Source organism: Ranitomeya variabilis, chromosome 1 (genome assembly GCF_051348905.1).
Source record: "Ranitomeya variabilis isolate aRanVar5 chromosome 1, aRanVar5.hap1, whole genome shotgun sequence".
In the NCBI taxonomy this organism is placed as follows: domain Eukaryota; kingdom Metazoa; phylum Chordata; class Amphibia; order Anura; family Dendrobatidae; genus Ranitomeya; species Ranitomeya variabilis.
Genome location: NC_135232.1, coordinates 715,853,256 through 715,881,130, shown reverse-complemented (window position 1 = coordinate 715,881,130; position 27,875 = coordinate 715,853,256). Strand labels below are relative to the sequence as shown.

At 48.1% G+C, this 27,875-nt stretch overlaps 1 protein-coding gene across 1 annotated transcript; it reads right to left on the bottom strand.

Moving 5' to 3' along the window:
* Positions 1 to 25,468, bottom strand: ZDHHC22 (zDHHC palmitoyltransferase 22). Its single transcript, XM_077267520.1, has 3 exons — positions 25,314 to 25,468; positions 8,493 to 9,099; positions 1 to 2,965 (listed from the first exon to the last, which is right to left on the bottom strand). The coding sequence occupies exons 2-3, from the start codon at positions 8,986 to 8,988 to the stop codon at positions 2,724 to 2,726; spliced, it is 738 nt and encodes a 245-aa protein (XP_077123635.1). The 5' UTR covers positions 8,989 to 9,099; positions 25,314 to 25,468; the 3' UTR covers positions 1 to 2,723.
* Positions 25,469 to 27,875: the final 2,407 nt, after the last annotated feature.

Genomic DNA, 27,875 nt, shown 5'->3' with positions numbered 1-27,875 from the left:
GTACATGAAAACTTTATTTTTCACAAAAAAAAACAAATACTTGAACTTTCATCTCTTCTCTCCTGCGGGGTAGAAGAGATGAATTCTGCCTTCAGCACCACAGCGGGGGGACAGCGCTTACTGTAGCGCTGTCTCTCCTGCGGGCGGTACGTGCACACGGAGGAGAGTGCACACTGTTCTCCGTGTGCACGTGTGCTGTCCGTATTGTGGTCCGTGCTGCCGGTAAAAAACGGACATGTCGACGTGTTTTCCACACGGACACACGGTCCGTGTGAAAACACGCACGTGCAGAAACACATAGATTCTAATGGGTCTACGTGTGTCAGTGTCTCCGGTACGTGAGAAAACTGTCAATACACGTACCGGAGACACTGACGTCTGAAAGAGGCCTTATATGATGGATTTTTAATCTAAGGATATTTTAGGAGTCAGCGATCGTCACTCATTCTGCCTCCACGTGGATCAAGACTTAGATCCGCCAAGGTCTGGTGCTGGTGCACAGCCCTGAATGGGCCTAAGTTTAGTTATCATTAGTAGGGATGAACGGACCAGTGGAAGTTCGGGTTCTGGTACCTGACCAAAACTTTAATCCATAGTGCGGTTTGGGTATGAGAACTGTACCAGAACCCGAATCCCATTGAAAACAATGGAGACCCAAACTTTGGATCTGGAAAAAATTATTTCTCGGAACTCCGACACTAACTGTCCGGTAATTTTTTAAGTTCTGGTTCACTCATCTCTAATCATTAGTGATCCTGGATCTCAGGACAAAGCAGCAGATGAATCAAATTCTTTCCACAAAACCAAAATTCAGACAAGAAATCTGGACAAAATAACCTGATACAGAACAGAAAGTGGACACTGCTTCTACTGAGGAAACCCACACATCCACATCTGCTCCATGATTTAGTTGATTAAAGGCAGTATAGCAATTACCCATGATACGGCAGAGAACAAAGCTCTCGTAATATACAATAACGAGGCAACCCGACTCCTTGAACGTATAATAATGAGGCGACTTAGCTCCTGGGATGTAGAATACGGATGCTACCTGGGTACCGGGACATAGACTAATGAGTGGACTTGTCTCAGTGACCTAGAATAGCTAGTGGACCCAGCTCTCGAAACATAGAATAACAAGTTGACTTGGCTCCCAGGATGTAGAATAATGAGGTGACCCAACTTCTGGGACGTAGAATAACAAGGCGACTTGGCTCCTGAGACTTAGAATATAGAGGCGACCCGACTTCTGGGACATAGAATAACGAGTACATCCGAATCCAGGACATAGAATAACGAGTGGATCCATAACTCGGGACATAGACTAATGAGAGAACCTCACTCCCGGGACGTAAACTAATGAGTGGACCCGGTTCCCTGGACGTAGACTAATGAGTGGACCCGGTTCCCGGGATGTTGACTAATGAGTGGACCCCGCTTCGGTATGTAGAATAATGGGTAGACCCAGCTCGCGGGATATAGACTAATGAGTGGATCCGGCTCCCGAGACGTAGACTAATGAGTGGACCCAGCTCCCGGGACGTAGACTAATGAGTGAACCCAGGTTCTGAGACATAGAATAACAAGGCGACCCAGCTCTTGGGACATATAATAACTAGTGGCTCCTTGAATGTAGCCTAACGAGTGAACTTGACTCTTTGCAGAGGGCGCTTAGTAGATCAATGTCCTGGTAATTACATATTTAATTGGACCAAAATAAGACAACCTCAGGTTCTGCCTATTTTTCTACACACAGATGTCAGGAACTTGAAGATTTCAGAAACCCCTAGGAAAGAGTAAAGCAGTGTGGGCATCCACCAAGTGAGTGTAAGGTAAGACAGAATTGTGATGAAGGAAACAAAGTCTCAATACAGGTGGATAGTGTGGTGTCCTCTTATAGCATAACATTTACGTACTCTTTAAAGAGACTCTCCACATTAGAGAGATTTTTATATAAGATATATACATGAATTATGAGGGAACACAGGAAGTCCGTCATTCAGGACTGTCGTCTCACATCCAGAGAGAGTTTTCGTCTACTTATGTCTCTGAATTGTAAAGTAGTGACCATCATCCGGGAACCTTTTAACAAAAAGATTGTCCAAAGCTGACGCAGGTGATAAAGCATAGCGGTCAGGCATTACAGTATTTCATCAGCCTTATTAGTTCCTTGACATCCACACAAACCTAAGGGGATGTATATCTACTGAGGTTCCTTGGATATCTCTAAGCATACCCTGCTACGAGCAGAGCTGAACTGCCCTGTGCTATTGCTAGTGATTCTCATAAAGCGTTCTCCAGAAACCACTCATGTCTCTGATTAGTTCTTGTTTTCGATATATCCAATGGTATAGATTAGAAAGGTCATAAATAGCCAATAAACGTGCAGAACTAGCTTCTAATATGGAGGAATGCATGGCACGATCTGGGGTGACAAGATGCTGTGGTTATTGATACAGGCCTCGCAGTAGCTGAGGATGCAAAGCGTCTTATCTGGATGTTCTAGTCGTTAGTATGCCTAGTAAAATTATTAAGGATAATAAATTAGGAATGTCTATCTGTGTGTGCAAATCACGGAGCAGATCCAGCCGTCGTTCTAAACTACATGAGGTCACTGAAGCAAAATGTCCCCCACTGTAAGGACACGACTATGATGTCTCCTCACGTCATGTCCCACCAAGTCCACGGTGACATTTTAATAGATCTCACCGCTTTTCCTGGCTTCATTTTTGCTTTGTGCTAGGAAAAAGAATTGCCATGAGCCACCGCTTTCCAAAAACGCTTGTGATGTTGTCCATCCAGGTGACAGGGCTGGGGCTGCTCTGTTCGGAGGGGATTTGGTGACAGCCAGGTCTTCTGGATATCAGTAACAGATGGTGCCAACAGAAGGCACCACAGGCTAAACCCACCCCGAACCAGAGGTAAAGCATTAAGACGGCCAACATCTCCGAACTGAGAAGAGAACCTGTGGAGAGGAAAGACCGAGTCAGAGAAGGTTGTCACGAGATACTCCATCAGGCTGCTGAAGTTGGAGCAAAATAATGTCTAGAAAAGCAGTTTCCGGCCTAGTATGCGGTAATATGGGCTAGACATGGCAGACGGCAGCTCTCAGTGCCAGGTCCATCCTCACCCACCCTGCCTATAAATAGCGCCAGGCTCTTGGCAGGGTCCCCATGTGTCATTGTCATAAGAAGGCACAAAACTGGGGCAGCATTGATCAATGTCACCAGAGCCCAGAAAACTTAACCCCTTACAGTGTGGGATGTGTGCTATGTGTATCCTTTTCATGTATCATGCTAAAAAGCCCCGATTATCCCTCCACCCCTGACTGGACGCTGCACAATCTATATAAATTGGATAAATGCTGACATATTCTCACCATCTTCCCATGTGTCGCACTTTTCAGCCGCAACATCAGCACATTTGCAGAGACTTGTATGCTGGACAGATGCTGGCTGCTCATGGATTTTGTATGAATTTCCCCTCATAATTCCCACAAAAGTAAAATAAAGAATGGGATTGAAATAGATGGTAGGAGGTATGGTTGTCCAAGCCCTGAGCATCTACCTGAGCTTACAAGGCTGAGAGCGGCCATGTCTGATTGCAAAGTTGTACGCACAGAGGATAGGAAATATCTACTGGAATCTGCATTGTATGGTCCCATAGTCCTTGTCAGGAGAGAAGCTGCCTCCTCACAGACATGGCAGTGTCTATAAACAGTAGTGTTCAAAATAATAGCCGTCCAATATGGCTAACCAGATTAACCACTGTTTTTGGTATAAATTATATCACAAAATATCAAACAATTTACCAGTTGGTGTAGCAGATTCTAAGAAAACCACCAGACTCCGCATTTATCTGCAGGTTTCTGAGTCTGTGTATTAGAATAATGAATTGAAAGAGGAAAGTGTTCAGAATAATAGCAGTGAGGAGATCAATTAGTGAGGTCAATCATTCTGTGAAGAACCAGGTGTGAATCAGGTGGCCCTTATCTAATGGTATGTATCCACGTTCAGGATTGCATCAGGATTTGGTCAGGATTTTACGCAGGTAAAGTCCTGACCAAATCTGCACCTGAGGTCACTGGCAGGTCACCTGCGTTGTTCTTGCATTGTTTCAGCAATTGTTCTTAAAAGACGCGCCGCATGTCCGTTTCCGCGGGTCTGCCGCATGCGTCTTTTAATGCATAGTGGAGACGGGATTTCATGAAATCCCCTCCACTATGCTGTAACATCTGGACGCTGCGTGTTTGACGCTGCGGCTCTACGCAGTGTCAAACACGCAACGTTTCCTGAACGTGGAAACATACCCTTGGGGTGAAGCCAGGACATGTTGTACATGCATTTCTCCTTGAAAGCCTGAGAAATATGGGTCTTCGAGACACTGTTCAGAAGAACAGTGCACTTTACTTAAAAAGTTGATTGGAGAGGAAAAAACTCATAAAGAAGTACAGACAATAATAGGCTGTTCAGCTAAAATTATCTACAATGCTTTAAAATGGAAAACCAAACCAGAGAGACGTAGAGGAAAACAGAAGACGACCATTCAAATGAATGGAATAATAGCCAGAATGGCAAAGACTCAGCCAACGATCGGCTCCAGGATGATCACAGACCGTCTCATGTAACCTGTGAGGACTGGGACAGGTAGAAGACGCCTGTGTGACGCTAATCTCTTAGCAAGAAGTCCTCACAAAGTCCCACTGTTCAAAAAAAGACATGTACTGAAGCGGATACAATTTGCCAAAGAACACATCAACTGGCCTGAAGAGAAATGGAGAAACATTTTGTGGACTGATGGAAGTAAATTGTAAAATTGTTCTTTTTGGGTCCAAGGGCAGCAGACAGTTTGTCAGATGACCCCGAAACTCTGCATTCAAGCCACAGTACAGTATGAAGACAGTGAAGCATGGAGGTGCCAGCATCATGATATGGGCATGCGTCTCTCACTATGGTGCCGGACCTATTTACTGCACACCAGGGACCATGGACCAATTTGCACATATTACAATACTTGAAGAGGTCATGTTGCCTTACACTGTAGAGGATATGCTCTTGAAATTAGTGTTTCAACAAGACAACGACCCTAAACACAGCAGTAAACGAGCAAAATCTTGGTTCCAGTCCAACAAAATTGAGGTTATGGAATGGCCGGCCCAATACCCGGACCTTAATACGATAGAACACTTGTGGGGTGACATAAAAAATGCCCTTTCTGAGACAAAGTCAACAAATGCCAAAAAATTGTGGGATGTCGTCCAATCATCCTGGGCTGGAATAACAGGTGACGGGACAGAAGTTGGTGACTCTGTGCAACGTAGATGTGAAGTCGTTCTAAAAAACAGTGGGTAACAACTAAATATTAGGTTAGTGATTCACATTAATGAAAAATCCTCAAAAAATACATATTGTGAGTTTGTAAAGACAAATGCAGGCACTGCTATTTATTAGAACAGCCCAAAGTTCATTTTTTGTTATCTTCTGTAGTTATAAATTATATACATTTCTCTTCATATTTGAATTAGAAAACAGTGTGCAACGTTCCCAATGCTGGAAATACTAGTATAAAGGTTTTGTGATTAACTCATGTTTTGAACACACTGCTATTATTTTGAACACTACTGTATAGCTGAAGGTAACACTTTCTGCATCCATTTCCATATGTGGTCTAAATTGTTGGTACCCCTCATTTAATGACAGAAAAACCCACAATGGTCACATAAATAACTTGAATCTGACAAAAGTAATAATAGATAAAAAAAAATCTATGAAAATGAAGAAAGTCAGACATTGCTTTTAAACCATGCTTCCACAGAATAAAAAAAAATAATAAAACTCATGAAATAGGCCTGGACAGAAATGATGGTACCCCTGAAAATAATGTGACAAAACAGACATGTTAAATCAAGGTGTGTCCACTAACTAGCATCACAGGTGTCTACAATCTTGGAATCAGGGAGTGGGCTTGTATATAGGGCTACAGATACTGTGCTGTTTGGTGACATGGTGTGTATCACACTCAACATGGACCAGAGGAAGCGAAGGAAAGAGTTGTCTCAGGAGATTAGAAAGAAAATTATAGACAAACATGTTAAAGGTAAAAGTTATAAGACCATCTCCAAGTAGCTTGATGTTCCTGTGAATACAGTTGCACATATTCAGAAATTTAAGAACCAAGGGACTGTAGCCAACCTCCCTGGACGTGGCCGCAGGAGGAAAATTGATGACAAATCAAAGAGACGGTAACAAAAGAGCCCAGAAAAACTTCTAAACAGATTAAAGGTGAACTTCAAGCTCAAGGAACATCAGTGTCAGATCGCACCATACATCGTTGTATGAGCCAAAGTGGACTTCATGGGAGACGACCAAGAAGGACAACATTGTTGAAAAATAGTCATAAAAAAGTCAGAATGGAATTTGCCAAACTACATGTAGACAAGCCACAGAGCTTCTGGAAGAATGTCCTATGGACCTGACCTGACCTCCTTACCCCCCCCCCCCCAATTCCACACTGTCTGTCTGCTATCTCAGCCATCTTTTCTGCTCGCTTTCTAAAACTGAACATGGACAAAACAGAATTCATCATCTTTCCCCCATCTCACTCTACCCCTCCAACAGATCTATCCATCAATGTCAATGGCTGCTCACTTTCCCCAGTCCCGCATGCTCGGTGCCTCGGGGTGATCCTCGACTCTGCCCTCTCAGGCCACATATCCAAGCCCTTACCTCCTCCTGCCGTCTCAAACTCAAAAATATTTCCCGGATCCGCGCATTCCTCGACAACGCAACCACAAAAACACTAGTGCACGCCCTTATCATCTCCCGCCTTGACTACTGCAACCTCCTACTCTCTGGCCTCCCCTCTAGCACTATGGCACCACTCCAATCCATCCTACACTCTGCTGCTTGACTAATCTACCTGTCTCCCCGTTATTACCCAGCCTCTCCCCTATGCCAAGCCCTTCACTGGCTTCCTTTCGTCCAGAGGTTACAGTTCAAAACCCTATGACATACAAAGCCATCCACAACCAGTCTCCTCCATACATCTGCGACATGGTCTCCCGGTACTTATTTACATGCAACCTTCGATCCTCACAAGATCTCCTCCTCTACTCCCCTCTTATCTCTTCTTCCCACAACCGCATCCAAGACTTCTCCCGTGCTTCCCCCATACTCTGGAACTCTCTACCCCAACACATCAGACTCTTGCCTACCATAGAAACCTTCAAAAAGAACCTGAAGACTCACCTCTTCCGACAAGCCTACAGCCTGCAGTGATCCTCAACCTACTGAACCGCCACATGACCAGCTCTACCCTCCTAGTATATCCTCACCCATCCCCTGCAGACTGTGAGCCATCGCGGGCAGGGCCCTCCCTCCTTCTGTACCTGTTAGTGCCTTGTTTTTTACTCATGTTTATTGTATTTGTCTATATTTGCCCCCTTTTCACATGTAACGCACCATGGAATAAATGGCAATATAAAAATGTATAATAATAATAATAATGGACAGATGAGACAAAAATTGAACTTTTTGGCAAGGCACATCAGCTCTATGTTCACAGATGGAAAAATACATATTAAAAAAGAATACTGTCCCTACTGTGAAACATGGAGGAGGCTCTGTTATGTTCTGGGGCTGCTTTTGCTGCATCTGGCACAGGGTGTCTAAAATCTGTGCAGGGTACAATGAAATCTCAAGACTATCAAGGGATTCCTGAGAGAAATGTGCCGCCCAATGTCCGAAAGCTTGGTCTCAGTCACAGATCATGGGTCTTGCAACAAGATAATGACCCAAAACACACAGCTAAAAACACCCAAGAATGGCTAAGAGGAAAACATTGGACTATTCTGAAGTGGCCTTCTATGAGCCCTGACCTAAATCCTATTGAGCATCTTTGGAAAGAGCTGAAACATGATGTCTGGAAAAGGCAGCCTTCAAACACGAGACAACTGGAGCAGTTTGCTCTTGAGGAGTGGGCCAAAATACCTGTCGAGAGGAGCAGAAGTCTCTTGACAGTTACAGGAATCGTTTGATTGCAGTGATTGCCTCAAAAGGTTGTGCAACAAAATATTAAGTTAAGGGTAGATTCATTTCTGTCCAGGCCTATTTCATGAGTTTTATTTTTTAAAACATTCTGTGGAAGCATGGTTGAAAACCAATGTCAGACTTTCATTTGTTAATTTTCATAGATTTTTTATTTACCGGTATTATTACTTTTGTTAGATTCAAGTTATTTCTGTGACCATAGAGTTTTTTTCTGTCATTAAACGAGGGGTACCAACAATTTTGACCACATGTGTAGCTTTGATGCTTACATTACACCATCTCAATGTGCTAAACACTAAAACAAATCTGCATGAGACTTTCAAAAATAGACACCCCTCGTCCACTGCTTGCAGACCCTGCCCTATTGGTACTGCATAAAATTACAAGGGATGGGTAAGTAATGAGCCCATACTTAGACCCACGTCAACAAACAAAGGGTCTGACCTGAGAAGAAACGTGTGACAGAGAGCGGCAGGAGCCTGAGGAAAGTCAGAGGATTGGAGAAGGACAGAGAGAAGTTGTGAGAAACATATCCCAGTCCGGATACCACAGCATGGAAGCAGCTGCAGGAAGCGTGTAGGCAGAATAACACAAAGCTACGCAGGTTGCTGCGTCCAATGCACGTCCCAGTGAAGAAGCAATGATGTTCCTGCTCCCACATCATCCTAGAGCAAATACTGCAAAATAACTTATCGGACATGTCTGCATCGGTGCTCATCCTACCAGATGCAGGGCTGTTCCAAATGACGAGGAAGTAGTTCCCTATGACATTAACCAGAAAAAAGACAAATATGAAACTGTGAAGAAAACCTGAAAGAGGCAGCGAGTGCCCCTCATACATCCCAGGCAGAAAGAAGAACAGCTGGAGGCTAAAAGTCACCGCAAGAAGGCAGAGAAAGTAGCAGGGTGCCATAAGGTTCAGAAGCTGCAGGAGAACCATCCTAGTCCTCGGGACAGTTTTAACATGGCGGAGAATATGTGTAAGAAGGGTGGCTGGAGTGTCTGAAACTTTAGCTCCAGAGTTACTGCCAGAAGAGGAGCATAGCTGATCCTGAATGGAAACAGAACAAGAAACATCATTAGTAAAACTGGTATTCTCCACAGGAGCCAGCGTGAACTACACAAGTCCCGGGAGTCGTCATCACCCTTCTCACTCCGCAGCCCTTTCTCCTCTAATCTCTCCGCAGCTGAAGCTTTAGGGAAGCCCAGAGGGACTTCCCTTCATGTCTCCTCTTATTGTCAGAAAGCATGAAGTTTTATCCGTCTTCAGACACAAGCAGACTTGTCAGAGAACGCCTGCGGACATCATGCTGCATTAAGAGGCCCACGGGGCTGGTGACTAACCTCTCCCCAGACTGAACCACGTGGCCACAGCTATACAGACCCTTACATTCAATCTCACCTGTCCACACCTGTCCTATATTATATACTGCCGTCCACTCACCCGTCCTATATTATACTCTGCCGTCCACTCACCCGTTCTGTTATACACTGCCCTCCACTCACTCATCATATACACTGCCGTCCCCTCACCCACCCTATATTATACACTGACCTCCACTCACCCGTCCTATATTATACACTACCCTCCACTCACCCGTCCACTCACACGTCCTATATTATACACTGCCGTCCACTCACCTGCCCTATATTATACACTGCCCTCCAGTCACCCGTCCTATATTATACACTACCCTCCACTCACCCATCCTATATTATACACTGCACTCCACTCACCCGTCCTATATTATATACTGCCGTCCACTCACCTGTCCTATATTATACGCTGCCGTCCACTCATCTGTCCTATATTATACACTGCCCTCCACTCACCCGTCATATATTATACACTGCCGTTCACTCATCTGTCCTATATTATACACTGCCCTCCACTCACCCGTCATATATTATACACTGTCCTCCACTCACCCGTCCTTTATTATACACTACCCTCCACTCACCCGTCCTATATTATACATTGCCGTCCACTCACCCATTCTATATTATACACTGGCCTCCACTCACCCATCCTATATTGTACACTGCACTCCACTCACCCATCCTATATTATACACTGCACTCCAATCACCCGTCCTATATTATACACTCCCCTCCACTCATCCGTTATATATTATACACTGCCCTCCACTCACCCGTCCTATATTATACACTGTTGTCCACTCACCCGAACTATATTATACACTGCCGTACACTCACCCGTCCTTTATTATATACAGTGGGGGAAAAAAAGTATTTAGTCAACCACCAATTTTGCAAGTTCTCCCACTTAAAAAGATGAGCGAGGCCTGTAATTGACATCATAGGTAGATGACAATTATGAGAGTCAAAATGAAAAAACAAATTCAGAAAATCACCTCGTCTGATTTGGCAAGATTTATTTTGCAAATTATGGTGTAAAATAAGTATTTGGTCACCTAAAAACATGCAAGATTTCTGGCTCTCACAGACTTGTAACTTCTTTTTTAAGAGGCTCCTCTGTCCTCCACTCATTACCTGTAGTAATGGCACCTGTTTGAATTTGTTATCAGTATAAAAGACACCTATCCACAACCTCAAACAGTCACCCTCCAAACTCCACTATGGTGAAAACCAAAGAGCTGTTGAAGGACACCAGAAACAAAATTGTAGCCCTGCACCAGACTGGGAAGACTGAATCTGGATTAGGCAAGCACCCTGGTGTGATGAAATCAACTGTGGGAGCAATAATAAGAAAATGGAAGACATACAAGACCACTGATAATCTTCCTCGATCTGGGGCTCCACGCAATATCTCACCCCTTGGGGTCAAAATGATAACAAGAACGGTGAGCAGAAATCCCAGAACCACACGGGGGGACCTACTGAATAACCTGCATAGAGCTGGGACCACCATAACAAAGGCTACAATCAGTAACAAACTACGCCGTCAGGGACTCAGATCCTGCAGTGCCAGACGTGTCCCTCTGCTTAAGGCCAGTCTCACACGTCCAGATAATTCCGGTACCGGAAAAATCGGTACCGGAGTTATCCGTGTCCGTGTGTCCGTGAGCTCACGTAGGCCATCCGTGTGGCACACATGCGGCACACGTGCGGCAGCCGTGTGCCGCCTGGGTACCACACGGACCGTGCAGGAGAGACAGCGCTACAGTAAGCGCTGTCCCCCCAGCATGGTGCTGAAGCCGCCATTCATCCGTTCTCTCCAGCGCTCGCTGGGGAGAAGGGATGAAAAATCTTTTTTTTTGTGTTTAAAATAAACTCTAGGGCATCCTCCCCCCTCCCACCCCCTGTGCGCCCGGCCGCCGGCATTAAAATACTCACCCGGCTCTCTCGACCCTTGCTCTCCGCCCCGCAGCTTTTCCTGTATGAGCGGTCACGTGGTGCCGCTCATTACAGTTGATGAATATGCGGCTCCACCTCCCATAGGGGTGGAGCCGCATATTCATCACTGTAATGGGCGGCACCACGTGACCGCTCATACAGGAGACGCTGCGGGGCGGAGAGCAAGCGTCGAGGGAGGCGGGTGAGTATTTTAATGCCGGCGGCCGGGCGCACAGCGGGTGGGAGGGGGGAGGATGCGCTAGAGTTTATTTTAAACACAAAAAAAAAGATTTTTCATCCCTTCTCCCCAGCGAGCGCTGGAGAGAACGGATGAATGGTGGCTTCAGCACCATGCTGGGGGGACAGCGCTTACTGTAAGCGCTGTCTCCAGCACGGCACACGGACTGCACACGGAAAACATCCGTGTGCGGTACGTGTTTTACACAGACCCATTGACTTTAATGGGTCCGTGTAATCCGTGCGCTCCCACGAACACTGACATGTCTCCGTGTTTTCCAAACGGACACACGGTCCGCGAAAACATGCTGACATGTGCAGAGACACATTGATTTTAATGTGTCTACGTGTGTCAGTGTCTCCGGTACGTGAGGAAACTGTCACCTCACATACCGGAGCCACTGACGTGTGAAACCAGCCTAAGCCAGTACATGTCCGGGCCCGTCTGAAGTTTGCAAGAGAGCATTTGGATTATCCAGGAGAGTATTGGGAGAATATCACATGGTCTGATGAAACCAAAGTAGAACTGTTTGGTAGAAACAAAACTTGTCGTGTTTGGAGAAGACAGAATGCTGAGTTGCATCCAAAGAATACCATATCTACTGTGAAGCATGGAGGTGGCAACATCATGCTTTGGGGCTGTTTCTCTGCAAAGGGACCAGGACGACTGATCCGTGTACATGAAAGAATGAATGGGGCCATGTATCGTGAGATTTTGAGTGCAAACCTCCTTCCATCAGCAAGGGCAAAGGGCATTGAAGATGAAATGTGGATGGGTCTTTCAGCATGATAATGATCCCAAGCACACCGCCAGGGCAATGAAGGATTGGCTTCGTAAGAAGCATTTGAAGGTCCTGGAGTGGCCTAGCCAGTCTCCAGATCTCAACCCCATAGAAAAGCTTTGGAGGGAGTTGAAAGTCCGTGTTGCCCAGCGACAGGCCCAAAACATCACTGCTCTAGAGGAGATCTGCATGGAGGAATGGACCAACATACCACCAACAGTGTGTGCCAACCTTGTTAAGACTTACAGAAAACGTTTGACCTCTGTCATTGCCAACAAAGGATATATAACAAAATATTAAGATGAACTTTTGTTACTGACCAAATACTTATTTTCCACCATAATTTGCAAAATAAATCTTGCCAAATCAGAGAAGGTGATTTTCTGGATTTGTTTTCTCATTTTAACTCTCATAGTTGTGGTCTACCTATGATGTCAATTACAGGCATCTTATCTTTTTAAGTGGGAGAACTTGCACAATTGGTGGCTGACTAAATACTTATGTTCTCCACTGTACTGCCGTCCACTCACCCGTCCTATATTATACTCTGCCGTCCACACACCCGAACTATATTATACACTGCCCTCCACTCACCCATCCTATATTATACACTGCTATCCACTCACCTGAACTATATTATACACTGCCCCCCAGTCACCCGTCCTATATTATATACTGCCCTCCACTCACCCGTCCTATATTATACGCTGCCCTCCACTCAACCGTCCTACATTATACACTGCCGTCCACTCACCCGTCCTATATTATACGCTGCCCTCCACTCACCCTTCCTATATTATACACTGTTGTCCACTCACCCAAACTATATTATATACTGCTGTACACTCACCCGTTCTACATTATACAATGCTGTCCACTCACCCGTCCTATATTATACACTGCCGTCCACTCACCCGTCCTATATTATACACTGCCATCCACTCACCCGTCCTATATTATATACTGCCGTCCACTCACCCGTCCTATATTATACACTGCCGTCCACTCACCCGTCCTATATTATACACTGCCGTCCACTCACCCGTCCTATATTATACACTGCCGTCCACTCACCCGTCCTATATTATACACCGCCATCCACTCACCCGTCCTATATTATATACTGCCATCCACTCACCTATCCTATATTATACACTGCCGTCCACTCACCCGTCCTATATTATATACTGCCGTCCACTCACCCGTCCTATATTATACACCGCCATCCACTCACCCGTCCTATATTATATACTGCCATCCACTCACCTATCCTATATTATACACTGCCGTCCACTCACCCGTCCTATATTATATACTGCTGTACACTCACCCGTTCTACATTATACAATGCTGTCCACTCACCCGTCCTATATTATACACTGCCGTCCACTCACCTGTCCTATATTATACACTGCCATCCACTCACCCGTCCTATATTATATACTGCCGTCCACTCACCCGTCCTATATTATATACTGCCGTCCACTCACCCGTCCTATATTATACACTGCCGTCCACTCACCCGTCCTATATTATACACTGCCGTCCACTCACCCGTCCTATATTATACACCGCCATCCACTCACCCGTCCTATATTATATACTGCCATCCACTCACCTATTCTATATTATACACTGCCGTCCACTCACCCGTCCTATATTATATACTGCCGTCCACTCACCTGTCCTATATTATACACTGCCGTCCACTCACCCGTCCTATATTATACACTGCCATCCACTCACCCGTCATTCATTATACACTGCCTCCACTCATTTGTTGTACGCTACACCCTGCCCTCCACTCGCCCTTCGTACTTTACACCCTGTCCTCCATTCACCCGTCATTAATTATACACTGCCTCCACTCGCCCGTCGTACGTTACTCCATGCCCTCCACTCACCCATCATACGTTGCACCCTGCCCTCCACTCACCTGTCGCACATTACACACTGCCCTCCACTCACCTGTTGTACGTTACACCCTGCCCTCCACTCACCTGTCGTACGTTACACCCTGCCCTCCACTCACCCGTCGTACGTTACATCCTGCCCTCCACTCACCCGTCGTACGTTACACCCTGCCCTACATCCTGCCCTCCACTCAATCGTCATACGTTACATCATGCCCTCCACTTACCCATCGTACGTTACACCCTGCCCTCCACTCACCCGTCATACGTTACATCCTGCCCTCCACTCACCAATCGTACGTTACACGCTGCCCTCAACTCACCTGTTGTACGTTACACCCTGCCCTCCACTCACCCATCGTACGTTACACCCTGCCCTCCACTCACCCGTCATACGTTACATCCTGCCCTCCACTCACCAATCGTACGTTACACGCTGCCCTCAACTCACCTGTTGTACGTTACACCCTGCCCTCCACTCACCCGTCGTACGTTACACCCTGCCCTCCACTCACCCGTCGTACGTTACATCCTGCCCTCCACTCACCCGTCATACGTTACATCCTGCCCTTCACTCACCCGTCGTACGTTACACCCTGCCCTCCACTCACCCGTCATACATGACATCCTTGTTATGGTTCTCAATGGCAAGAGAACATAGCCCAGCAAACATAAGAACTAGCTCTTGGAAGGATGGAAACTAAACTGACCATGAACTAAACCTGCCGCACAACTAACAGTAGCCGGGTAGCGTTGCCTACGTTTTTTATCCCTAGACGCCCAGCGCCGGCCGGAGGACTAACTAATCCTGGCAGAGGAAAATATAGTCCTGGCTCACCTCTAGAGAAATTTCCCCGATAGGCAGACAGAGGCCCCCACATATATTGGCGGTGATTTTAGATGAAATGACAAACGTAGTATGAAAATAGGTTTAGCAAAATTGAGGTCCGCTTACTAGATAGTAGGAAGACAGAAAGCGCACTTTCATGGTCAGCTGAAAACCCTATCAAAACGCCATCCTGAAATTACTTTAAGACTCTAGTATTAACTCATAACATCAGAGTGGCAATTTCAGATCACAAGAGCTTTCCAGACACAGAAACGAAACTACAGCTGTGAACTGGAACAAAATACAAAAACAAACGAGGACTAAAGTCCAACTTAGCTGGGAGTTGTCTAGCAGCAGGAACATGCACAGAAAGGCTTCTGATTACAATGTTGACCGGCATGGAAGTGACAGAGGAGCAAGGTTAAATAGCGACTCCCACATCCTGATGGAAACAGGTGAACAGAGGGGATGATGCACACCAGTTCAATTCCACCAGTGGCCACCGGGGGAGCCCAAAATCCAATTTCACAACAGTACCCCCCCCTCAAGGAGGGGGCACCGAACCCTCACCAGAACCACCAGGGCGATCAGGATGAGCCCTATGAAAGGCACGGACCAGATCGGAGGCATGAACATCAGAGGCAGTCACCCAAGAATTATCCTCCTGACCGTATCCCTTCCATTTGACCAGATACTGGAGTTTCCGTCTGGAAACACGGGAGTCCAAGATTTTTTCCACAACGTACTCCAACTCGCCCTCAACCAGCACCGGAGCAGGAGGCTCAACAGAAGGCACAACCGGTACCTCATACCTGCGCAATAATGACCGATGAAAAACATTATGAATAGAAAAAGATGCAGGGAGGTCCAAACGGAAGGACACAGGGTTAAGAATCTCCAATATCTTGTACGGGCCGATGAACCGAGGCTTAAACTTAGGAGAAGAAACCCTCATAGGGACAAAACGAGAAGACAACCACACCAAGTCCCCAACACAAAGCCGAGGACCAACCCGACGCCGGCGGTTGGCAAAAAGCTGAGTCTTCTCCTGGGACAACTTCAAATTGTCCACTACCTGCCCCCAAATCTGATGCAACCTCTCCACCACAGCATCCACTCCAGGACAATCCGAAGATTCCACCTGACCAGAAGAAAATCGAGGATGAAACCCCGAATTACAGAAAAAAGGAGACACCAAGGTGGCAGAGCTGGCCCGATTATTGAGGGCAAACTCCGCTAAAGGCAAAAAAGCAACCCAATCATCCTGATCTGCAGACACAAAACACCTCAAATATGTCTCCAAGGTCTGATTCGTCCGCTCGGTCTGGCCATTAGTCTGAGGATGGAAAGCAGACGAGAAAGACAAATCTATGCCCATCCTAGCACAGAATGCTCGCCAAAATCTAGACACGAATTGGGTTCCTCTGTCAGAAACGATATTCTCCGGAATACCATGCAAACGGACCACATTTTGAAAAAACAGAGGAACCAACTCGGAAGAAGAAGGCAACTTAGGCAGGGGAACCAAATGGACCATCTTAGAGAAACGGTCACACACCACCCAGATGACAGACATCTTCTGAGAAACAGGAAGATCCGAAATAAAATCCATCGAGATGTGCGTCCAGGGCCTCTTCGGGATAGGCAAGGGCAACAACAATCCACTAGCCCGAGAACAACAAGGCTTGGCCCGAGCACAAACGTCACAAGACTGCACAAAGCCTCGCACATCTCGAGACAGGGAAGGCCACCAGAAGGACCTTGCCACCAAATCCCTGGTACCAAAGATTCCAGGATGACCTGTCAACGCAGAAGAATGAACCTCAGAAATGACTTTACTGGTCCAATCATCAGGAACAAACAGTCTACCAGGTGGGCAACGATCAGGTCTATCCGCCTGAAACTCCTGCAAGGCCCGCCGCAGGTCTGGAGAAACGGCAGACAATATCACTCCATCCTTAAGGATACCTGTAGGTTCAGAGTTACCAGGGGAGTCAGGCTCAAAACTCCTAGAAAGGGCATCCGCCTTAACATTCTTAGAACCCGGCAGGTAGGACACCACAAAATTAAACCGAGAGAAAAACAACGACCAGCGCGCCTGTCTAGGATTCAGGCGTCTGGCGGACTCAAGATAAATTAGATTTTTGTGGTCAGTCAATACCACCACCTGATGTCTAGCCCCCTCAAGCCAATGATGCCACTCCTCAAAGGCCCACTTCATGGCCAAAAGCTCCCGATTCCCAACATCATAATTCCGCTCGGCGGGCGAAAATTTACGCGAGAAAAAGGCACAAGGTCTCATCACGGAACAATCGGAACTTCTCTGCGACAAAACCGCCCCAGCTCCGATTTCAGAAGCGTCGACCTCAACCTGAAAAGGAAGAGCAACATCAGGCTGACGCAACACAGGGGCGGAAGAAAAGCGGCGCTTAAGCTCCCGAAAGGCCTCCACAGCAGCAGGGGACCAATCAGCAACATCAGCACCCTTCTTAGTCAAATCAGTCAATGGTTTAACAACATCAGAAAAACCAGCAATAAATCGACGATAAAAGTTAGCAAAGCCCAAAAATTTCTGAAGACTCTTAAGAGAAGAGGGTTGCGTCCAATCACAAATAGCCTGAACCTTGACAGGATCCATCTCGATGGAAGAGGGGGAAAAAATATATCCCAAAAAGGAAATCTTTTGAACCCCAAAAACGCACTTAGAACCCTTCACACACAAGGAATTAGACCGCAAAACCTGAAAAACCCTCCTGACCTGCTGGACATGAGAGTCCCAGTCATCCGAAAAAATCAAAATATCATCCAGATACACAATCATAAATTTATCCAAATAATCACGGAAAATGTCATGCATAAAGGACTGAAAGACTGAAGGGGCATTTGAAAGACCAAAAGGCATCACCAAATACTCAAAGTGGCCCTCGGGCGTATTAAATGCGGTCTTCCACTCATCCCCCTGCTTAATTCGCACCAAATTATACGCCCCACGGAGATCTATCTTAGAGAACCACTTGGCCCCCTTTATGCGAGCAAACAAATCAGTCAGCAGTGGCAACGGATATTGATATTTAACCGTGATTTTATTCAAAAGCCGATAATCAATACACGGCCTCAAAGAGCCATCTTTCTTAGCCACAAAGAAAAAACCGGCTCCTAAGGGAGATGACGAAGGACGAATATGTCCCTTTTCCAAGGACTCCTTTATATATTCTCGCATAGCAGCATGTTCAGGCACAGACAGATTAAATAAACGACCCTTAGGGTATTTACTACCCGGAATCAAATCTATGGCACAATCGCACTCCCGGTGCGGAGGTAATGAACCAAGCTTAGGTTCTTCAAAAACGTCACGATATTCAGTCAAGAATTCAGGAATCTCAGAGGGAATAGATGATGAAATGGAAACCACAGGTACGTCCCCATGCGTCCCCTTACATCCCCAGCTTAACACAGACATAGCTTTCCAGTCAAGGACTGGGTTATGAGATTGCAGCCATGGCAATCCAAGCACCAACACATCATGTAGGTTATACAGCACAAGAAAGCGAATAATCTCCTGATGATCCGGATTAATCCGCATAGTTACTTGTGTCCAGTATTGTGGTTTATTACTAGCCAATGGGGTGGAGTCAATCCCCTTCAGGGGTATAGGAGTTTCAAGAGGCTCCAAATCATACCCACAGCGTTTGGCAAAGGACCAATCCATAAGACTCAAAGCGGCGCCAGAGTCGACATAGGCATCCGCGGTAATAGATGATAAAGAACAAATCAGGGTCACAGATAGAATAAACTTAGACTGTAAAGTGCCAATTGAAACAGACTTATCAAGCTTCTTAGTACGCTTAGAGCATGCTGATATAACATGAGTTGAATCACCGCAATAGAAGCACAACCCATTTTTTCGTCTAAAATTCTGCCGTTCACTTCTGGACAGAATTCTATCACATTGCATATTCTCTGGCGTCTTCTCAGTAGACACCGCCAAATGGTGCACAGGTTTGCGCTCCCGCAGACGCCTATCGATCTGGATAGCCATTGTCATGGACTCATTCAGACCCGCAGGCACAGGGAACCCCACCATAACATCCTTAATGGCATCAGAGAGACCCTCTCTGAAATTCGCCGCCAGGGCGCACTCATTCCACTGAGTAAGCACAGCCCATTTACGGAATTTCTGGCAGTATATTTCAGCTTCGTCTTGCCCCTGAGATAGGGACATCAAGGCCTTTTCCGCCTGAAGCTCTAACTGAGGTTCCTCATAAAGCAACCCCAAGGCCAGAAAAAACGCATCCACATTGAGCAACGCAGGATCCCCTGGAGCCAATGCAAAAGCCCAATCCTGAGGGTCGCCCCGGAGCAAGGAAATCACAATCCTGACCTGCTGAGCAGGATCTCCAGCAGAGCGAGATTTCAGGGACAAAAACAACTTGCAATTATTTTTGAAATTTTGAAAGCAAGATCTATTCCCCGAGAAAAATTCAGGCAAAGGAATTCTAGGTTCAGATATAGGAACATGAACAACAAAATCTTGTAAATTTTGAACTTTCGTGGTGAGATTATTCAAACCTGCAGCTAAACTCTGAATATCCATTTTAAACAGGTGAACACAGAGCCATTCCAGGATTAGAAGGAGAGAGAGAGAGGAAGGCTGCAATATAGGCAGACTTGCAAGAGATTCAATTACAAGCACACTCAGAACTGAAGGGGAAAAAAAAAAAAAAAAAAAACTTCAGCAGACTTCTCTTTTCTCTCCTTTCTCTGTCAATTAATGTAACCCTTTTTTTTTTTGGCCGGTCAAACTGTTATGGTTCTCAATGGCAAGAGAACATAGCCCAGCAAACATAAGAACTAGCTCTTGGAAGGATGGAAACTAAACTGACCATGAACTAAACCTGCCGCACAACTAACAGTAGCCGGGTAGCGTTGCCTACGTTTTTTATCCCTAGACGCCCAGCGCCGGCCGGAGGACTAACTAATCCTGGCAGAGGAAAATATAGTCCTGGCTCACCTCTAGAGAAATTTCCCCGATAGGCAGACAGAGGCCCCCACATATATTGGCGGTGATTTTAGATGAAATGACAAACGTAGTATGAAAATAGGTTTAGCAAAATTGAGGTCCGCTTACTAGATAGTAGGAAGACAGAAAGCGCACTTTCATGGTCAGCTGAAAACCCTATCAAAACGCCATCCTGAAATTACTTTAAGACTCTAGTATTAACTCATAACATCAGAGTGGCAATTTCAGATCACAAGAGCTTTCCAGACACAGAAACGAAACTACAGCTGTGAACTGGAACAAAATACAAAAACAAACGAGGACTAAAGTCCAACTTAGCTGGGAGTTGTCTAGCAGCAGGAACATGCACAGAAAGGCTTCTGATTACAATGTTGACCGGCATGGAAGTGACAGAGGAGCAAGGTTAAATAGCGACTCCCACATCCTGATGGAAACAGGTGAACAGAGGGGATGATGCACACCAGTTCAATTCCACCAGTGGCCACCGGGGGAGCCCAAAATCCAATTTCACAACACATCCTGCCCTCCACTCTCCCGTCGTACGTTACACCCTGTCCTCCACACATCTGTCGTACGTTTCACCCTGCCCTCCACTCACCCGTCGTACGTTACACCCTGCCCTTCACTCACCCGTCGTACGTTACATCCTGCTCTCCACTCACCTGTCGTACGTTACATCCTGCCCTCCACTCACCCGTCATACATTACATCCTGCCCTCCACTCACCCGACGTATGTTACACCCTGCCCTCCACTCATCCGTCATACATTACACCCTGCCCTCCACTCACCCGTCATACGTTACATCCTGCCCTTCACTCACCCGTCATACATTACATCCTGCCCTTCACTCACAAGTCATACATTACATCCTGCCCTCCACTCACCCGTCATATGTTACATCCTTCCCTTCACTCACCCGTCATATGTTACATCCTGCCCTCCACTCACCCGTCGTACGTTACATCCTGCCCTCCACTCACCCGTCATACGTTACATCCTTTCCTTCACTCACCCGTCATATGTTACATCCTGCCCTCCACTCACCCGTCGTACGTTACACCCTGCCCTCCACTCACCCGTCATACGTTACATCCTGCCCTTCACTCACCCGTCATATGTTACATCCTGCCCTTCACTCACCCGTCATATGTTACATCCAGCCCTCCACTCACCCGACATACATTACACCCTGCCCTCCACTCACCCGTCGTACGTTACATCCTGCCCTCCACTCACCCGTCATATGTTACATCCTGCCCTCCACTCACCCGTCATACATTACATCCTGCCCTCCACTCACCCGTCATACGTTACATCCTGCCCTCCACTCACCCGTCATACATTACATCCTGCCCTCCACTCACCCGTCATACATTACATCCTGCCCTCCACTCACCCTTCATACTTTACTTCTTGCCCTCCACTCACCCGTCATACATTACATCCTGCCCTCCACTCACCCGTCATACGTTACACCCTGCCCTCCACTCACCCGTCGTACGTTACATCCTGCCCTCCACTCACCCGTCATACGTTACATCCTGCCCTTCACTCACCCGTCGTACGATACACCCTGCCCTCCACTCACCCATCGTACGTTACATCCTGCCCTCCACTCACCCATCATACGTTACATCCTGCCCTTCACTCACCCGTCGTACGATACACCCTGCCCTCCACTCACCCGTCGTACATTACATCCTGCCCTCCACTCACCCGTCATACGTTACACCCTGCCCTTCACTCACCCGTCGTACGATACCCCCTGCCCTCCACTCACCCGTCGTACGTTACATCCTGCCCTCCACTCACCTGTCGTACGTTACATCCTGCCCTCCACTCACCCGTCATACATTACATCCTGCCCTCCACTCACCCGACGTATGTTACACCCTGCCCTCCACTCATCCGTCATACATTACACCCTGCCCTCCACTCACCCGTCATACGTTACATCCTGCCCTTCACTCACCCGTCATACATTACATCCTGCCCTTCACTCACCAGTCATACATTACATCCTGCCCTCCACTCACCCGTCATACGTTACATCCTTCCCTTCACTCACCCGTCATATGTTACATCCTGCCCTCCACTCACCCGTCGTACGTTACATCCTGCCCTCCACTCACCCGTCATACGTTACATCCTTTCCTTCACTCACCCGTCATATGTTACATCCTGCCCTCCACTCACCCGTCGTACGTTACACCCTGCCCTCCACTCACCCGTCGTACGTTACATCCTGCCCTCCACTCACCCGTCATACGTTACATCCTGCCCTTCACTCACCCGTCATATGTTACATCCTGCCCTTCACTCACCCGTCATATGTTACATCCTGCCCTCCACTCACCCGACATACATTACACCCTGCCCTCCACTCACCCGTCGTACGTTACATCCTGCCCTCCACTCACCCGTCATATGTTACATCCTGCCCTCCACTCACCCGTCATACCTTACATCCTGCCCTCCACTCACCCGTCATACGTTACATCCTGCCCTCCACTCACCCGTCATACATTACATCCTGCCCTCCACTCACCCGTCATACATTACATCCTGCCCTCCACTCACCCGTCATACTTTACATCCTGCCCTCCACTCACCCGTCATACATTACATCCTGCCCTCCACTCACCCGTCATACGTTACACCCTGCCCTCCACTCACCCGTCGTACGTTACTTCCTGCCCTCCACTCACCCATCATACGTTACATCCTGCCCTTCACTCACCCGTCGTACGATACACCCTGCCCTCCACTCACCCATCGTACGTTACACCCTGCCCTCCACTCACCCATCGTACGTTACATCCTGCCCTCTACTCACCCGTCATACGTTACATCCTGCCCTCCACTCACCCGTCATACGTTACATCCTGCCCTCCACTCACCCGTCGTACGTTACATCCTGCCCTCCACTCACCCGTCATACGTTACATCCTGCCCTCCACTCACCCGTCGTACGTTACATCCTGCCCTCCACTCACCCGTCATACGTTACATCCTGCCCTTCACTCACCCGTCGTACGATACACCCTGCCCTCCACTCACCCGTCGTACGTTACATCCTGCCCTCCACTCACCCGTCGTACGATACACCCTGCCCTCCACTCACCCGTCATACGTTACATCCTGCCCTTCACTCACCCGTCGTACGATACACCCTGCCCTCCACTCACCCGTCGTACGATACACCCTGCCCTCCACTCACCCGTCGTACGTTACATCCTGCCCTCCACTCACCCGTCGTACGATACACCCTGCCCTCCACTCACCCGTCATACGTTACATCCTGCCCTTCACTCACCCGTCGTACGATACACCCTGCCCTCCACTCACCCGTCGTACGATACACCCTGCCCTCCACTCACCCGTCGTACGATACACCCTGCCCTCCACTCACCCGTCCTACGTTACATCCTGCCCTTCACTCACCCGTCGTACGATACACCCTGCCCTCCACTCACCCGTCATACGTTACACCCTGCCCTCCACTCACCCGTCATACATTACACCCTGCCCTCCACTCACCTGTCATACTTTACACCCTGCCCTCCACTCACCCGTCATACATTACATCCTGCCCTCCACTCACCCGTCATACATTACACCCTGCCCTCCACTCACCCGTCATACATTACACCCTGCCCTCCACTCACCCGTCATACATTACACCCTGCCCTCCACTCACCCATCGTACGTTACATCCTGCCCTCCACTCACCCGTCGTACGTTACATCCTGCCCTCCACTCACCCGTCATACGTTACATCCTGCCCTTCACTCACCCGTCGTACGATACACCCTTCCCTCCACTCACCCGTCGTACGTTACATCCTGCCCTCCACTCACCCGTCGTACGATACACCCTGCCCTCCACTCACCCGTCATACGTTACATCCTGCCCTTCACTCACCCGTCGTACGATACACCCTGCCCTCCACTCACCCGTCGTACGATACACCCTGCCCTCCACTCACCCGTCGTACGTTACATCCTGCCCTCCACTCACCCGTCGTACGATACACCCTGCCCTCCACTCACCCGTCATACGTTACATCCTGCCCTTCACTCACCCGTCGTACGATACACCCTGCCCTCCACTCACCCGTCGTATGATACACCCTGCCCTCCACTCACCCGTCGTACGATACACCCTGCCCTCCACTCACCCGTCCTACGTTACATCCTGCCCTTCACTCACCCGTCGTACGATACACCCTGCCCTCCACTCACCCGTCATACGTTACACCCTGCCCTCCACTCACCCGTCATACATTACACCCTGCCCTCCACTCACCTGTCATACTTTACACCCTGCCCTCCACTCACCCGTCATACATTACATCCTGCCCTCCACTCACCCGTCATACATTACACCCTGCCCTCCACTCACCCGTCATACATTACACCCTGCCCTCCACTCACCCGTCATACATTACACCCTGCCCTCCACTCACCCGTCATACTTTACACCCTGCCCTCCACTCACCCGTCATACATTACACCCTGCCCTCCACTCACCCGTCATACGTTACATCCTGCCCTCCACTCACCCGTCATACTTTACACCCTGCCCTCCACTCACCCGTCATACATTACACCCTGCCCTCCACTCACCCGTCATACGTTACATCCTGCCCTCCACTCACCCGTCATACATTACACCCTGCCCTCCACTCACCCGTCATACTTTACACCCTGCCCTCCACTCACCCGTCGTACGATACATCCTGCCCTCCACTCACCCGTCATACGTTACACGCTGCCCTCCACTCACCCGTCGTACGTTACACGCTGCCCTCCACTCACCCGTCGTACGTTACACCCTGCCCTCCACTCACCCGTCGTACGTTACACCCTGCCCTCCACTCACCCGTCGTACGTTACACCCTGCCCTCCACTCACCCGTCGTACGTTACACGCTGTGTACATTATAGGGGTAGGTGTATAGGGATACATGCTGTATCCTTAGTGTATAGCACATGTGCTTCACCTTCCATACTTGGCTGTCTCTCTGGATGTCTCATGCTGCCCCTCGCTGACAATAAGTAAACCCTTACAATGTCTCTGTAGCCCTACAAGTGCCAGGAACAGGGTAGTGTGCCGGGTCCATGATGTGTGCCCCCCACGTGTACAGTCTGCGTCCCACTGACCTTGGGCAGGGCTGGAGATGCCCGTCTGTCTGCTGTGCTGGTCCCCTCTCATCCTGAGGTGGCATCTTGTATAACATCCTAGTCGGCGACCACACTCCTCCCCCTGTACCCAGATACCTGCCCCCTCTCCGCAGCCAGCACTGTGCACCTTTCTGTGCCGCTGTCTGTGCACAGATGATGCTGAGGATTAACCTTCATATCCCCTTCATCAGCGGCCCCTTCCCTCCGCTCCTTCTTCTGTCACCCTTGTCTCCAGGAGCGATTGCTGCATTCGGGGGGCGCATGATGGCCCCTCAGTGCACTCCTTGCTTATTAATGTCACAGATCTGGGGTCCACAGCACCCATGCTCATTCATCCGTCCGCATTCCCTAGGGTCACCCTTCCACCAGTGCCCTGCTGTACAATGGGCGCGGAGATGACGCTGCTCAGCTGGAAAGCCCCAAACCTGGGCTCACCTACCCACCCCTGTTCTGTGGGGCAAGAATTGGCAGAGCGAGGGTTAATAACATAACTATGCCACCCGTCAGCCCACAAGCCAGCAATATGGTGACTAAAGCCCTCTCTATGTGATTGGGGTGCTTGATGTCTGTGGACTGTATGAATGGTTGAGGGGTCTCAGTGCCGCGTCCATCGCCCACATAGATGGGCCCCTAACATCGCCGGTCAGCGCCTCATGGGCAGAAATTGGCTCAATTGAGCTGTGGAACAACCTGCTTGAACATATATGGACTGTTCTCTGCACTTGTGGGTGAGAGGATGTTAATGTCTCCTTTGGTGACGAGGCTGAAGTTGGTTTCTTATTCGTTCAGTTTCTTATGCGGCAATTTTTTCTTTTCAGTTTTTTATAGGTTTAACAACAAAAAATAATCATCACAATAATAAAACACAATGCAGCGAGGAGCCCTGATGTGAATACGCTTAAAAACGGCTACAAAAACAATAAAACTGGCACAAAAATGGGCATCAAAGTGGGCACCAAAGAGCGCTGAAGAAAGGGTTAAATGCCTTTGGGCCACAGATCTCACACTGCAGACACATAGAACAGGGCGCCCCATATCCAAACCAGTTATTTCCAGCCTGGCCCAAATGGGTTCTGGGCATCAGAACTGGCATCAAAGTGGGCAGACAGTCAATTTTCACAGATTTGAATAAGTAACTGATGTTTTTAAGGGGTTAAATGCCTTTGGGTCAATGATACCACAGTGCATATATATAAAACAGGGAGCCCCACATCAAAAACAGGTCTCTTCAGCCTGGCCCAAATGGGTTCTGGGCATCAGAACTGGCATCAAAGTGGGCAAACAGCCCATTTTCACAGATTTAAATAAGTAACTGATGTTTTTAAGGGGTTAAATGCCTTTGGGCCACTGATCTGACACTTAAAATACACAGAAAGTGAAGCCCTGCATCAAACCCAGATCCCTTCAGCCTGGCCCAAATGGGTTCTGGGCACCAGAACTGGCATCAAAGTGGGCAAACAGCCCATTTTCACAGATTTGAATACGTAACTGATGTTTTTAAGGGGTTAATTGCCTTTGGGCCACTGATACGACACTTAAAATTCACAGACAGTGATGCCCTGCATCAAACCCAGGTCCCTCCAGCCTGGCCCAAATGGGTTCTGGGCACCAGAACGGGCATCAAAATGGGCAAACAGCCCATTTTCACAGATTTGAATAAGTAACTGATGTTTTTAACGGGTTAAATGCGTTTGGGTCAATGATACCACAGTGCATATATATAAAACAGGGAGCCCCACATCAAAAACAGGTCTCTTCAGCCTTGCTCAAATGGGCTCTGGGCATCAGAACTGGCATCAAAGTGGGCAAACAGCCCATTTTCACGGATTTGAATAAGTAACTGATGTTTTTAAGGGGTTAAATGCCATTGGGCCACTGATACGACACTTAAAATACACAGAAAGTGATGCCCTGCATCAAACCAAGGTTCCTCCAGCCTGGCCCAAATGCGTTCTGGGCACCATAATTGGCATCAAACTGGGCAAACAGCCCATGACTGTGGAGACCTGGGTGTCGTAACCAGTGCCTTCCCCCCTCCCATCCATCCCGTAATGAATCACACACAGTCCTAGGTCGGTTGAACAGGTCGGTCACAGTTTATTAATTAAATAAGCAGAGAAAGGGCAATTACATATCGTAACGGCCGCTCGCGCCGAGCTCCTGTCCGTGATCGACAGGGGAATTGGCCCAACGAGCGGTTACGACCTTTGCCCTCCTCCGCTTCTTCCGCTGTGACTTAATAAAATTACTAAGGTTAGTTACATCCACGTACATATATACACACTTTTTATTGCCATAGACTTTACAAATTTACATTATCCCGCGGGTTAGTATCTCCAATATTCTTTAAAAGGGAGGGAGGGTGGGACAAAAGCTTCCAGGCGTCCGCCGGGAGGGAAAGAGGAAGCTCCCGGCCGGACGCCTGGATTTAATCCCTGTAGGAGTGGCCGTAGGGCCCCTCCCCCCTAGTGGCCACTGGCCGGCTGGGGGTCTTCCAATTAGTGCATCACTAAGGGGGAGTGATGCCAAGGGGGGGGGGGT